The sequence below is a fragment of the Argopecten irradians genome, chromosome 2 (genome assembly GCF_041381155.1).
Source record: "Argopecten irradians isolate NY chromosome 2, Ai_NY, whole genome shotgun sequence".
Classification (NCBI taxonomy): domain Eukaryota; kingdom Metazoa; phylum Mollusca; class Bivalvia; order Pectinida; family Pectinidae; genus Argopecten; species Argopecten irradians.
In genome coordinates, this window is record NC_091135.1 from 2,781,517 (window position 1) to 2,796,802 (window position 15,286).

At 35.7% G+C, this 15,286-nt stretch overlaps 1 protein-coding gene and 1 long non-coding RNA gene across 2 annotated transcripts; both read left to right on the forward strand.

Moving 5' to 3' along the window:
- Positions 1-4,065: 4,065 nt before the first annotated feature.
- LOC138314134 (myosin heavy chain, clone 203-like) lies at positions 4,066-14,427 on the forward strand. Its single transcript, XM_069254311.1, has 5 exons — positions 4,066-4,204; positions 5,241-5,358; positions 6,806-6,869; positions 12,398-12,634; positions 13,992-14,427. Exons 1-5 carry the CDS (start codon positions 4,140-4,142, stop codon positions 14,225-14,227), a joined length of 720 nt encoding a protein of 239 aa, XP_069110412.1. The 5' UTR covers positions 4,066-4,139; the 3' UTR covers positions 14,228-14,427.
- LOC138314133 (uncharacterized) lies at positions 6,904-9,506 on the forward strand. Its single transcript, XR_011207337.1, has 2 exons — positions 6,904-8,285; positions 9,130-9,506. It is a non-coding gene; the product is annotated as an uncharacterized lncRNA (long non-coding RNA).
- Positions 14,428-15,286: the final 859 nt, after the last annotated feature.

The window sequence follows — 15,286 nt, forward strand, 5'->3', positions numbered from 1 at the left end:
ACTTTGTTGATAGCCACCGACATCTTGGAGTGTATATTGATTCTGAGTGTAAGTGGGGCAGACATATAGACCATATGAGTAAAACTGTCACGAAACAATTAGGTGTTCTACGGAAATTAAAATTCATTCTCTCTAGACAAACGTTAAGCAAAATTTATAGAACTTTTATTCTTCCTATATTGGAATATTGTTGTGAGTTGTGGGACGGTTGTACGGTCGCTGAAGCTGAAATCTTAGAAAAATTACAATTAGAGGCAGGTCGCATTGTTACGGGATTACCATCGTTCTCAAGCAGAAACTCTATATACTGTGAAACTGGGTGGGAGCCCTTATCTAACAGACGGTCTCACAGAAAACTCCAACTCTTTTATAAAATACATCATCGGCTAACCCCAACCTATCTACAAACACTCCTTCCTTCTATAGTTGCTGATAACACCCAACACCTTCTTCGTAATGCAGAAAATTACACACTTCCTAATAATAGACTTGAATCTTCAAATATATCTTTTTCCCGTCTACCGTTCGTTTATGGAACCAGTTACCTATAAACACCAGACATAGCGAGTCATTCTCAAATTTTAAACATGCTATTCAGAACCAAGACGTACCTGTAATACCCGACTTTTTTTTTTATTTTGGAGACCGTAAATTAAACATTATACATACAAACTTAAGAAATCGTTCAAGTTCATTACGTAGCCATTTATTCAGAGCCAGTATTGTAACAGATCAAAAATGTCATTGCGGTTTCCCAGTTGAAGATCCATAGCATTTCTTTTTTAATTGTAATTCATATAGTGACCAAAGAATCATTCTATTTCTACAGCTAAACTCATTTATTCCACTCTCTGTCAATTTATTACTTTTTGGAAATATGAACTTAAGTACACAAGAAAATGAATTAATCTTCATGCACACTCAGCAATATATCAAAGATACTCATAGATTATAAGATTTCAAAGAAAGCCTAGAGTGACCAGGAGAAAGACAAACCGAAGACAGGATGATATGAACATTGAGAAGTCGAAAGTTAAGAAAAGTGGTTTAGAACTTCTGTCGTCTTTATCGGAGGGGTAGATTTTAGTTTTTAAAATAATAGTATATTACGAGTTGAAACTAACATCTTGAGGAGCATACTGGTTATAAAATAGCTCTCTCCCTCCCCCACCTCTCTCTTTCTCGTTCTTCCTTCACTCTCTCCCTCTCTCTCTATCTCAAATGCAACTTTATATATTATGTATATATTCTCTTGTAAATGCCATCTTGTCTGTAATTTGAATGTTTTACTATTTTTGGGAACGGGCTTTATGTAAGTTGTATAACTTGTGCCCAATCCCATTGCAAATTTTGCAATAAAATATGTTTAAATCAAAGGACTTAAATTTTTAGATGAGATATGTTTTTCTTTAAAGTTATATTGCATGCTAATTTTACTGTAACGATATGTCACTTAAACATTTGATATTTGAACATTGACATGTAACTTGATGATGTAGCTCCCCAAAAGCATATGTCGGCCTATAAGAGAGCTAAAATCTAGGGATAATATATTCCTGGTTTTGAATAAAGAGCCTTTAATCACCGCCATGTTCAGTGACTTCTGGTTTTGTCGGAATTCGAATCGAATCACGTGACTGACGTTCGACACGACCTGCACGTGGTGAGCCAGCGTAAGCGCTCATGTGTTTGTTTACGTTTTCCTTCTGGCTAATATGAGCAAATCATGCTGGTATATGTACACAGAATGAGCATTTGAAACATTTAATTAACACATTGCCGTAAAATATTGTGTGTATCAAATATTGTAAAGTGCGAGCATTATTTTCTTTGTAGATCCAGTCTGTTGAGGTCGACCACATGTTTTGTTTATGAAAAATTGTTGACATTTTCTTATGGTTTCACAACTCTCGTGTTACTTAGATTGGACTGAGATTGTCGCGACGACGTTCGGAAGAGTTCGGAATCATGTGTACATCTTTAATTTTTGTAATAAAAAATACTTCCAGTGCTGCAACTTTATGAAAAGTGGTAAAATTAGAAAGTTAAAAATTAGAAACTCAGACAGACGAAGAAAAATATGTATAATACTGAAACAGTTTTCATTAAGACAAAAAAGAGCGAAAATGATAGACCATACAACTTTAACAAATGTCAAAAAATATCCAATGTGTATATTAATTACAAGAAAAGAATTGGTTAAATAACGCCACCCAGGAAAATGCAGCGTTTGGGCAATGAAGCTAACAAAGGAATATTGACTGTATACTGTATAACAGTCTGGTGCGATGTAGATGTACATTCATGGGAAATTTACAGCGTGTTTCCACAAAACAACAGCGTTCAACCATTTTCTCTTGAAATAGATTGGTTCCATCTCTATCCAGACGGTTAGCAATAAGAATCTTAGTCAACTACATGTACAACCTTCAACAACCGAGTGGTCAAGATTGGATTTCGATAGCCAGTGGCGTAGCGCCCGTGCATGCTTGCATGCTCAAGCATGCAAAAATTAATCTGACTTACATTTTTGAACAGTCAGAAAAAACACAACATTTGAATACACGTGACGCTGCAGAATATAAATTATGTATAAATACATATGATATGCCCAACTGAATGCCTAACATAACTTTGTGCACATTTGAAGACTTGAAGATTGGCCATTCTGGAAATTTATTAGAATAGTCTATATATTTCCGGTTAACAAGTTGTTAAATATGTTTGAATTTTGTCGAAGACAATATTAGACTTAAACTAAAGAAGAAGACTTCTTCACCAAAATCCCTCAAGCAATTGTGGATTTTGAATCGGGAAACACTTACGAATACCAAAATAAACAACATCGCATGAAAAGAAATATTCTAAAAACATATAATTATCTTAAAAATGATAGCAAAACAACTTAATTCAAGCAATTGCAACATATTCTTGATCTTAGTAACGAAAAAGTGAATTGATCAAATTTGGTTCACTTCCCGCCCCGTTAAAACGCGTGTTAATCCGTGATTTCTGGTGTCACGAAATAGTTGACTTTTATTTTGTCGAATGTGAACATATTTTTGATTTAGAAAAGAATTTTTTGTTGTTGTAATTGTTAGAAATAGAACAGAATAAGTAGAAAAATAGGTCATTAATACAATTTTTTTTATTGAGGTGGTCGAGGACTGGTCCCTTCTTACGCAATTTCCACCATTTTGACAGTGGTCTTTGACTCGCTGTCATAAACAAACCAACACGTAAACTTAATTATAATTTTGTTTAAAATAGTCTCCATAAGTTTTTCACCAGTTAAAATAACTCAAAATTCTTCCATTACTTACTAATTTAATATTTACACCCAAATCCGTGTTTTTTGTTCGAGCACTTGTCACGGGAGTCTAGTATGTATACAATGTATATAGTTTTGCATGGTTATCACCTAAATATTGTGACTTCCATTTAACCATTGGTATATACGTTAAACGTTACCAAAGAAGTAAAATAGTTACTACATTGAAACAATTTCCCGTCAGCTTCTGAGGGGCTTCGCCCCCCATACCCCCTACCGGGGCTTTGCCCCTGGACCCTGAGCTGGGGGCGAAAGCCCCCTGCACCCCACGGCATGCAGGCCTATACAGACCTAGCTACGCCGCTGATAGCCTATTGTTGGAGAAATATACGCACGGGGTAATCTATAAAATCAAACAGTATACGAAATGTATTTGTCTTGGTTCCGTGAGCTTCGTTTTTTACCTACTGATGTCTGTTACATGTGATAAATATGGCAAACTGGAGCAAAATGGCTGCCAACCTAATGATAACGTACAATAAGATGTTCACCCCTGTAAGTGTAAGGCATTAAATGTAAGGTTGAAAGCAAGATCATTCATCGGAAAACATATTTGCGATTTATCGTTCTCCAAAATGAACATAAATTAAATATCAACTTAGGTTTATATATAGTACACCATGTAATTTGACAACCTCATCCAGGGTGCATTGCGGTTCCCACATATCGAACGTGGCGCTATGGACCCTGGGAGAGACTGATCGCAATAGGCCTATGGCGCGAAATCTAGCAAAAAGGCATTGTGACGTCATAATATGCCTTTGCTTCCGGAATATTTGATTTGAACAGTCTATCTGAAATATGGACAATGACGCTGAAAATGAAGACAACTAATACGTTTTTTGTTGAAAAGGAAAAGCCAGAACCACATTTGTAAGTACACTTTGTATTTTCCTAGTACATGTACCTAGCTTTACGTCAAATTATGCGCTCATTTCGGGCTGGTTTGTAACTGATAGCGGGAGTTTGTTTACCCTATTTCCGAGCCCCGATTTAACTACATAATGTTCTTCCCTATTTTGCCGAAATTGGAAACGTCACTGATGATCGCTGGAAGTTAAGCTACAATTTTGTGATAATTACCTATTCCAATGTTTCTCTTATAATTATAGTCACGTGCATTGTAAAACGATGGATACATTACGATGTAACATGATTTTCACAATGTGTGCATTCTCGGAAGAAACCAACGTCCCGCTAATTCCAGCTGGAAACAATATGGTGAGTCGAAAAATATGCTCGTGTTTAGTTTGCCAACATATGACATATATGTGTAGCAGGATTGGACTGGGGCGATCATCGGTGACCAGGTAGCTTAGTCGGTAGATCACTCAGCTGGTTTTCGGAGGGTCCCGGGTACGAATCCCGATCTGGCCGCTACATTTTCTCCTATCATGTTGCAGAATTGGCGCACAACTAAATAACCCACAGTGGTGGTGTTTGGAAGGGTCTTGTATGTCTTCGGGGGCGAAGACTTCGAGAAAGGAGGGAGGAGTGTAGCGGGATTGGACTTGGTAGATCATCGGTGACCAGGTAGCTCAGTCGGTAGAACACTCGGCTAGTGTTCGGAGGGTCCCGGGTTCGAATCCCGATCTGGCCGCTACACCCCATTTTCTCCTCTCGTATTTGGGGTTGTGATTGCTATGGGACTGGACTGATCACATCAAATGTTCTGACACCATTTTCGACATGTAGAATAAGTATGCGGGTTAAGATCGTAATTAGTTCGTCATGAATTGTACCATTTACAACGCTGGCTCGCAAAGGACATGAATATTCAAAACGTTCCGTTATCAATGAAATACTCTGAGAGTCTCTTGGATGAAGGGACTTTGTGAATATATTGCATTTGGTCATATGAATGTTTGAAGCGCTATATTGATACCAAGGATACCTGTTTTACTTACAGTGTTGGCATCAGCCTCCAGACCTGGACAGTGATTGGCCCTCTGCTGCTGCTTATGGTCACGCTAAAGAGTTCTCTGTTTGACGAGGATACACGTACTCTACACGAGTACAGGGTTATAGTACGTAACCAGCGTCTTCTTGATTGATATATTGTTTGATTGATTGATTTTTCTGTTGATCGATATAGACACGATGACACACATATAAAAAATGGGATGGCGCGAACTTAAATATTTTCTGAGTGAAGTAACTTTAATCAATTAGAAAGCGAAATTTCTAAATCATCTATGGAAAAGAATGCCTGCCCGTTTGCTGTTTATTGCTTCATAAGTAATTTGAATAACTGAATGAGGTACTAATTAGGCATGTCTTTTCCATTATTTTACTAATTTTCACCATAAAACGAATTCAGATGTGGTGCATTGATGCACTGTGTGTCATCCTCGATGCTCCAGGGATTACTATCACCGACGTTTTATCTCTTGGTAAAACTGGAAGCAATTCAGGAGAAAAAAACTGACTAATCACAGGTCTACAGAAAATTTCTCCGAAGATTAAAGAGAGGGCGACCCCGACTTCAAAGCAACACAGTCAAACACAGTGTACCGTACTTGTAACTTACATCAAAGGACCAAATTCAGCTAAAATTGCCCGTGTCTTATGTTGCCTTCAGTAGTATTATCACATGGTCCAGGGGTGGATATAAAGTCAGTGATAGTAACCCCCCGGAGTATCAAGAAAGACTGTATCTTATAGTTTAGTTTGGCCAATGCCGCTTTTACAATTCATTCTGAAAACGTTCTTGATTATGGCGTCGTAATACTTGACGTAGGCCTACAATTAGCAGAAATAAGCTCAGAAGTTTCCTCCTATACAACATGCAGAAGAAGCCTATGGTGTAGACCAATTCACTGGTCTGTACACAACACCGTTACTTTTGCAAACGCATCAGTTCTACGTTATAGAAGTACGTAATACTATTTAAGCATTAAATTAACTTCCTATGACATCTATGGTCTATATAATTGCCAGAGCTTTGCAGACAGTCATCATAATGCGCGCTAGCGCATTATGAGATGATTGTCTACAAAGCTCTGGCATCTATATAGACCATAGATGTCATAGGAAGATAGTTTAATGCTTATATTTACATTTTCAACTCATTTTATGATCTCTGCATTAACATTGTTTAAGCTAGACCATGAAAACCGTTATCAACGACGATTTAATCCACAAGATGGAACAGCCATTTTGACGGTGATCAGTTGACGTCACCACTTCAATTCCATTAGTGACGTCATAAAGGTCACGTTTTTGGTGTCGGTTATACCGTCATATCCTTCAATTTGCCTTGGTTAGTTTATATAGTAGAAGTTACAAGTAAATGTAAATATACCATAATATACTTCGTAACACATCTTGATTGTGTGAATGCGGACATAACATCGGCGCTGCATCAATATACTTATTATAAGAGTATGTAATGTACATGTATACTCTAGTTTTGATGATACATTCTACAACACGATTTTTCATATGCTGTTCAATGTGTGTTTTATGTTCCAGGGATATTCTGTAGAGTTTGGGCTTCTTGGGATATTTTGCTACACAGTGAACAAGATAACCCACGGTAAGATACGAATCTTGCCCGTGTAATAATTTTACATGTACATGTATGTGTAGTTAAATCGTGTGATCAAAGTTCTAAAGTCAGAAATGTTTTAAGGCTTGTTCACATCTGTCTACAGATCTTGTACTGATTGTTTCTAGTAAAGCTTGTCCATGTATAAGATTTGGACCTGGTTGTTTAAAAGGTGAAAAGCCTGATCAATTGACGAGTGAAAATTTTAATTTCTAAATTGCTGGCAAACTTGTGAATATATACTCACTAAAGGAAAAAAAGGAACTCATAAGAATCCACACAAATTTGTAAAGCTAGTACTACACAAGAATTTATTTTACTCGATTTAAAAGCTCGGGCCTAATCCCCGTTTGAACAACTGGATCAAATATATGTCAATGTATTTTGCGACAGGTATGTATTTTAAGCATAGCTGCTTCGTTAAGATTGTGGGAAACTGACACTATACAATCTCCTTAAAAAGATGCGTAGTCTATGCGTAGATCTACGGGTGCTAGTTTCATGTGTTCTTATCTTTTTGATATAAATGTAAGGGACTGACATTCTCAAATACCCGGTATTCTTCCATCTTATTTAAATACAATAATTAATTTGTTGTGTGTGTTTTCTCATCCCGCTGCATATGTATATGATATCTAACTGCTTCCATTGCAAAATGGTGTTTTCCCCGTCACAGAAATTATTAGATACCGACTTTTTTCTTATTTTTTACGACACCGACTTAGAACATTAATTTGGTAGCAGTTACTCCCCTTTACACATTATAAGATGTAGTTAAATCCGGGACTTTACCGAGGAATTTACAGATCCGATGGTAGAATATCCCTATCTTCCTTTATATCCATCTATATAAGAGAAAAAAAATTCTATCATACCTCGACGTTTTGTTACAAATTCACAATTATGATAACACCATTTTGATAAATAACCGTAACAACAAGTCAATTCTCCATACATGGAAATAACGTGATATATAAGCATTAAAGCCGCATGATCCGTATCTTTCAGGGTCTGTAAAACAAAAAATGACAAGATATGGTGTAATAGCCCTAAAAAGTTATGAACTTTCCCCAAATTACAAGTCTAGAAAGTTAAGAGGTCCAAAGATATAAATATACAAAATTTTATTTTAGACTTACGCGCGGTCCGACAGAAAGTCAAAAGTTAACGCCTCCAAAGCTTAGAAATGCTACTTTGCGCATGTCCGGAAATAAAAGTTGTTTACCGCAATGGAGCGAGCTTTGCAGTGAAAGCTCGCCGGCTTAGAATCAACTGCTGATTCGAAGTGAATAAGGAAATTAGCTAAGAATATTATATGGAAACGAATTCGAGCTATGACAACAACTATAATTTGTGAATGATCTACCAAAACCACATAAACTGACTTCTCTTCGTCTCTATAAGGTGAGTTGGGCCCCGAAGGGGTACGGGTTATATTCTGTAAGTGTTTGGTCGCTTTTTGGAATTGGTACCATAGTAAAATAGAGATTAGAAATCAGGAAAAGTGTTGATAAATTTGGTAACATATAACAGATTTAATCATGGATTACAACAGAAGCATTAATAGAGTCATATTATACGTGTTTCCTTAAAAGATGATCACATTCTTCAGTGTTATACATGTACGATATACATGTAATGTTAGCTACTGTTACAGGCTTACAGCGTCAGGAGTGTGATATCTTTTCTGATATCTATTTATGTATTGATGTATATCAGTGATATATATCCTTTTACTGCATGCTATGGATATTATTGTATTAAAGAAGCCACTTTCAAACTTAATTCATCAGTGTTCGTTTGTATAAGATTGTATTTTTTTAGACTTGCAGTCACTTAGTCACGTACTCGTTATCCTATCTGCTGGTCTTAATTATATAAAATTCACACCAATACATCATAAGTGGTGTGAGTAAAGAATAGTAATTGACTTTTTAAAATATGTATTATATATTATGTCCAATATATTTAGGCTACATAAATTCTGGCACTAATTAGAACCATTACTCTTCACATGAAAATGCCTAGACCTCTGTAATTCAATAAATGACTAACTTAGTATCTAGTGAGGTTTGATTTTGATAAATGTGTTCAAAAACTGTGTAATTGTTATAAATTTGTGTTTGACAGAAAACAATTGGAACTAGTTTGATTTACATGTAGGCTTACACTGAAAGAATATGTACATGCATGTATACAGTATTTATCTATGTACATAACTGACATTTACTCCACATTTTCTTTATAGAATATATGGGACCTTCAACCAGATGACAGAAGTGCAAGATGTGATGGCAGCTCGCCCAAAAATAAAAGGGAAAAACAACTACATGTATCTCTGAGATCAAAACTGACAGTAAAAAATATAGTCTGTTTGTAATGTACCCATTATGAACCAGAAAGAAATTATTTTCAAGAAGGAAGGACAGAACAAACCTAGCATAATTCTTTACTATTATCACCAGGATATTTTCAAATTATTCATTTCTTCTTCACACAAATGAAAAAAGGAATAATAATGATTATTGCATGTTTACACACCTAGTGTGTATAACTTTTGAATAATTTATATGGGACAAGGATGTAATTCTAATTTATGAACAATAAACCAATTAAAATAATATATGTCATTTGTCTGAGTTGTTTAATTATGTAGTGTTCATTTCAGAAATGTTCAAATACAGAAAATAAATAGCAAACAAGACTGGAGCTAGATCAAAGGTTATTTGGGTCAAAAGTCAGTGTCAAATCTCAAGATATTGGCTCTATAGATATACATATATCCCTATGTGTAATAAAAAAAATCTTGTTGTGTAATACACAGATTGCACATATATATATAAGAATATCCATATATCTGTAGAGACAATAGCCTGTGGTGCCTGTTGTTAAATTGCATTATTCATTTTTGACTATTTTAAGTTGCAAAGTTTTGATTGATTTAGAATGGAATAGACTGACAATAACTTCTAATTAGTCCAGGTCAATCAAGGTCTAATACATGTACAAGCTCTTAGCAAATTCACAACTTCACATAATTAGTGTTTGAAGCAAGATCACACTAAAGGAATTAGGATTGCTTGAATATATAAAGATAAACTATCAAAATACAACTAATAAAGTTGGATTTTTCACCAGGTTAGACTATATACATACTAAAAAATGAATTTTACTGCAATTACTCTGATGACATTATAATCACATGCTATGGTCAGCTTATTTGCTACTGGATGCTATTTTGAACTCCAGTCATTTTTCTATTGACTTAGAATTCAATGCACAATATGTGTACATGACACTACAATGCATATGAATGTGCTATTTGTGCATGAATATGATTGTATAAGAAACATCTAGGTCTTTTATTATGCATGTTTCTGATTAATTTGATTCAGAGGCAAATTCACGGCTGGACATCATATTATATGGTAGCTATATGGTTCATTGGCAAGCTATCATGTGCATGTACATCACAAATTTAACTAAGGGAGCTGTCTTCATTATCTACACAGAAAATATATACATAATTGCATGTTAGACATTCAGAACTTTTAACACACATTAAACCGCCTTATTGCAACCTCAACCCCATTTTTTTTTTTTTTTTTTTTTTAATTTTCTGTAATCCTTGAAATCATATAACCAAATGTTTATAGTTTCACCAGAAATTTATCATCATGTTTTTAACGAACATGGAGCTTTTCCAACATAAATATCAGAAATATACATAAAATAACATGTATTAAGTTTTATACTGGTTTATGGCGGTACATGGTGATTATTTAACTAATAGATATGTCTACACATATGACATTGAACAAAAATGCATATATTTTACTTGATTTATTATTATATTTCATTTGGACCTTTATAAAACAAGTTATATGGTTATCCAAGGCAAGTCAAATATCGTCTGAGATATTTATTTTAAAAAAATATCACCAGAGTAGAAAACCATTTTCGTCTCTATATAGTACGATGTGTCTTGTCTATTTCATTATTTATCAACACCATTATTTATATATCTGGTACATTTTTGTACAATTTATTATCTTGTCTAGTACGTTGTATGGTATCGCAACACGTATTTTATACGAAGTTTAAATACCGTTCCCACAAAAATCCCTCCGGTGGCCCCAGGAAATTAGGCAAAGCATATATAGTCAACCGATAGCCGTATAGTAAACACTCAAAATGACCGAATGGAAGTATTGTTTACACGACGTTAATGTATATATATTGTTCTGAGGGACTCTTTAACTTCATCACATAACAAAACATTCACTTGTTCATGATAAGTAACAAGATCTTCCGTAGAAGTTCCTGCTAACATGAACGACACACTTTTGACTGGGCACGCCATTTCGTTTGGTCTGGAAAGTCACGTGATCGTCTACGATTGAAAATGCATATTCAAACACTCTGGATATCGAATTTTTAATCATTAATTTCTTTTGAACTCGGGACTTTTTGGATGTGTAATTAGGGGAAAGTTGATAACTTTTTATAATATATGTACCCTAATTTTCTTTTGTTGATTTACGGACCCTGAAAGATACGGATTATGCGGCTTTAAACTATCTTCCTATAGATGGCATCTGTGGTCTATATAGATGCCAGAGCTTTGCAGACAATCTTCATAATGCGCGCTAGCTCTGGCATCTATATAGACCATGCATAATTGCCATAGGAAGATAGTTTAATGCTTATATTTATAATATCAACTCAGTTTAGGGTCTCTGCATTAACATTGTTAAAGCTAGACCAGGAATACCGTTTATCAACGGCAATTTAATCCACAATATGAAACAGCCATTTTGACGGTGATCAGTTGACGTCACCACGTCAACATTAGTGACGTCACAATGGTCGCGTTTTGGGTGTCAGTTATACCTTCATGTACTTCACTTTGTCTTGGTTAGTCTATATAGTAGAAGTAACAAGTAAATGTAAATATTTTAACACAAATCCCGTTGTCTGCATACAATCTTTATAATAAAATCTGTATGTATTCGTCGTAGATCCGCGATGTCAGTATTGATTTGTTGTACTATCTGGTACTTTGAAGCCTCTGCTGTTATTTCACACTTGGCTTTTTAATAATGTTGGTTGTAACACAGTAGCTGAATGACTTTGTTTTGATCGAGCGTTTTGGCCTTCTTTTTATTATGAAGTCTTGGACTTGGAATGCTGGCACCAACCCCTCAACCACTTTATATAAAAGTCATAGTTTCTTGAAAATAACATTAAAACCCACCGAGAAAATAGTTATCTTGTTGACGTCGTGACGTTACGAGGCGACATGAGTATATTGCATTGGATAAAATAGAATTACACCTAGTATAAATGCATGAGAAAAAATGTTTTATTCATTGGCTCCAAAATGCTGACAATTATATAATTACTTATGAACCGGTACTGCAATTAGCAAATTGCGCATCCATGCACTTGAATATGACGTTTGTATCGAAACAATTTAATTTTAAAAATCATTGATAGGTTCGTGTTCATTGCAGTGTGGTACTTACGGAAACATAATCTGACGGCCATACCTGTTCCGGAAGTGACATTCGAGGAAAACTCATCCACTGAGGAATGTCACGATAAACCGGAAGTAACAACAGTGGCTTCATGTCAAACTGACACAAGAAATTACTCTGAGGAAGTGGAGAGGATGAAGAAGAAGCATGGCAAAGAAATCCGAATGATAAATAGAGAGATTCGAATGATGCGCAGACGATACTCGGAAAAAGGTAACAACATGTAAACCTAAAATGTATATACAAACCAGGGGCGTAGGAAGCGGGAGGGGGGGGGGGGGGGGGGGGGGGGGGATGTCTTTTTGCCCCCCCCCCCATTTTCGCCGACTGAAATTTTCTAAAAATGCTTATTTGAAAGAAAAATGGGTCCTCCTGCATATTTTTCGTACTTCATTCCAGAAAATTTTCCGCTGCGCGGCGCATTTCTTAAAACGTTCAAGCACATAATGTCAAACCTTAAATAGTAAAAATTCAATACACACAAACTAGACTAAAAATGTCCATCAAGGGATTCTATGTACTATTTTAAAAAATGTCTCTTAAAAGATCAATTTGTTTATATGTCTTAGCGAGACAATTAATTCATTTTTTTATGTTACACAACAATGTGCCGATGGTGTGAAGCCGGTATATTCAGATCGAGTAGGGTTGCATAATGTTATGACGACACAATTATCATTTCTAAATGCAGGTAGCTTTAAATCGAAAAATTACCATGTTAAGAACGCTTTATAATCATTAAAATTTATCGTAAAACTCATCTCAGCCATTCTAAATCGTAATTTTTTTCCCGGGGGAGACCCCCGGACCCCCAAAACACCAAAATCTCGCGCTTTCGGGCGATCGCAAAATTATCAAAATACATAAAACTCATCCCGGGGGTCACCCTCAGACCCCTAATAAAACACCAAAATCTCGCACCTTCGACGCTCACACGCTAATTTGGCCAATTTGCGTATTCGTTAATTTCCTTTTAGCGACTCCATTTTCTATAAATGTGTACAAGGATTAAATTTAGTGATATATGAAAAATGTATATAAAGCATACATGGTTGGGAGTTGAATTAATCTCCTCCTGTAGGTGCGGCGGGGGGGGTTGGTTTACAAAATATTGAGGATCTTTGCCCCCCCCCCCCCAATGACGTTTCATCTTCCTACGCCACTGCAAACACTAGTTTATCTTCTCATAGGGACAATGGGACTATTTCAGGTACCACGTGATACCCGAAAACGTTTGTGCGGAACTAGTATCACCAAAGGTAATGGAACGCAATGTATATTGTTCCCGCTGAAATGACGTTAGCGCAAGATATCTTCTTTTAACGTCATTCATTCCATCACCAACAGAAACAATAGCCCCCACAAATGTTATCAGATATTATATGGTACGTGAATAAGTCCCATTAGGTATAAGGTGTCCACAGGTACCACTTCTGTATAGCGTGGTCGAGGCAACCTTAAGTTAGCATTTGGTGTAGTTTTTTATGACATGCAGGGTAGTTAAGACTTTAAATGTTTATAACATTTAACATTTCTTAAGTATTATATAGAAATATTCTGTTCATTATAGTGACAAAAGCCCGCGACCTGGTGAAGGAAACCGACGCTCGTCTCTCTAACCTCCAACTCAAGGTACCTCAGCTGCTCAAAGAGAAATCCTCTCTTGAGGACGAGAAAGAGGCCATTGAAAAACAACTACAGGAAGAACGATTACGTCACCAGGAGCTCAGGTCAAAGTTCAATAAACTCCACAGTCAGATGGCCAACCCTCTGATAGCCAGTGGGAACTATATAAGCTATCACTAGAACTGGGGATACTTTTAGTATTCAGACTGAAACAGAACTATAAGGTTACTTTGTTAGCCAGAGATATACTAATAAAATGTGATGAAAAAAATGAGAAACGGCAATATACACATCTCTTGGTTAACGGAGAAGAAATAAGCTTCAAACATCCACCCCTGAATACCACTACTGATCGGAATAAAGATATACATGTAATATATACCTAACTCCTCATGATTGTCCCGCTGTTAGTGCTCCTGATATTTTCACTCGGGTGCAGAATACGACATATATTTTCTCCATAAAACCTTTTATTCCGCTCTGAAAATGTAATTATTGGAGGATATTCCTTGTTTCTTGATGAGTAACAGTTAAATTTCATCGAGTGTGGTGAACATTATCAAAGAAAGTTTCGGTGAGTTTTCACCTCACGAGATGAAACATAATTGTTATTCATCAAAAGAAAAAAAGACTATTCTATGTACTAGATGTTTACGTCACTGTTCTGTGTATTAACTAACCCAACTGATATTTATAATAGATAATACATGTGTTTTAAACCAAAAAACGGGAAAGATGCACATAGTATTATAGTTTTGGTTTGATATTTCAAAAAGTTATTCCCGCCAAAACAATATTTTGACTGTAAATTCTGATGGATCATTATTGAGTGAAAATATTAAAACTGATATTTTCACCCGAGTGAAATATACCACATACATTTTCACCATGAAATTTTATATTTCATTCTGAAAAATGTAATACATAGAGGACATTCCCTGTTTCTTGATGAATACCAGTTATATTCCACCTCACGATTATTCTATTTATAACATTGTTTTTCTCGATTCCATTTGCTGAAAACCATCATTAGTTCCGCCAAAGGTTATTCTGCCATTGCTTTTCACAGAGTAATTTGCCCTTGCGATTATTACGGCGTATTTTTGTGAGCATAGCGTCATTTTCGCACACAAACTCAATCAGGTAACAATCAAAATGATATTTTCACTGTCAACTCTGCATTCTGATTGGTCAAAAGCGAGTGAAAGTATCAAAATCGAGGTGTATCGCTATCTATAT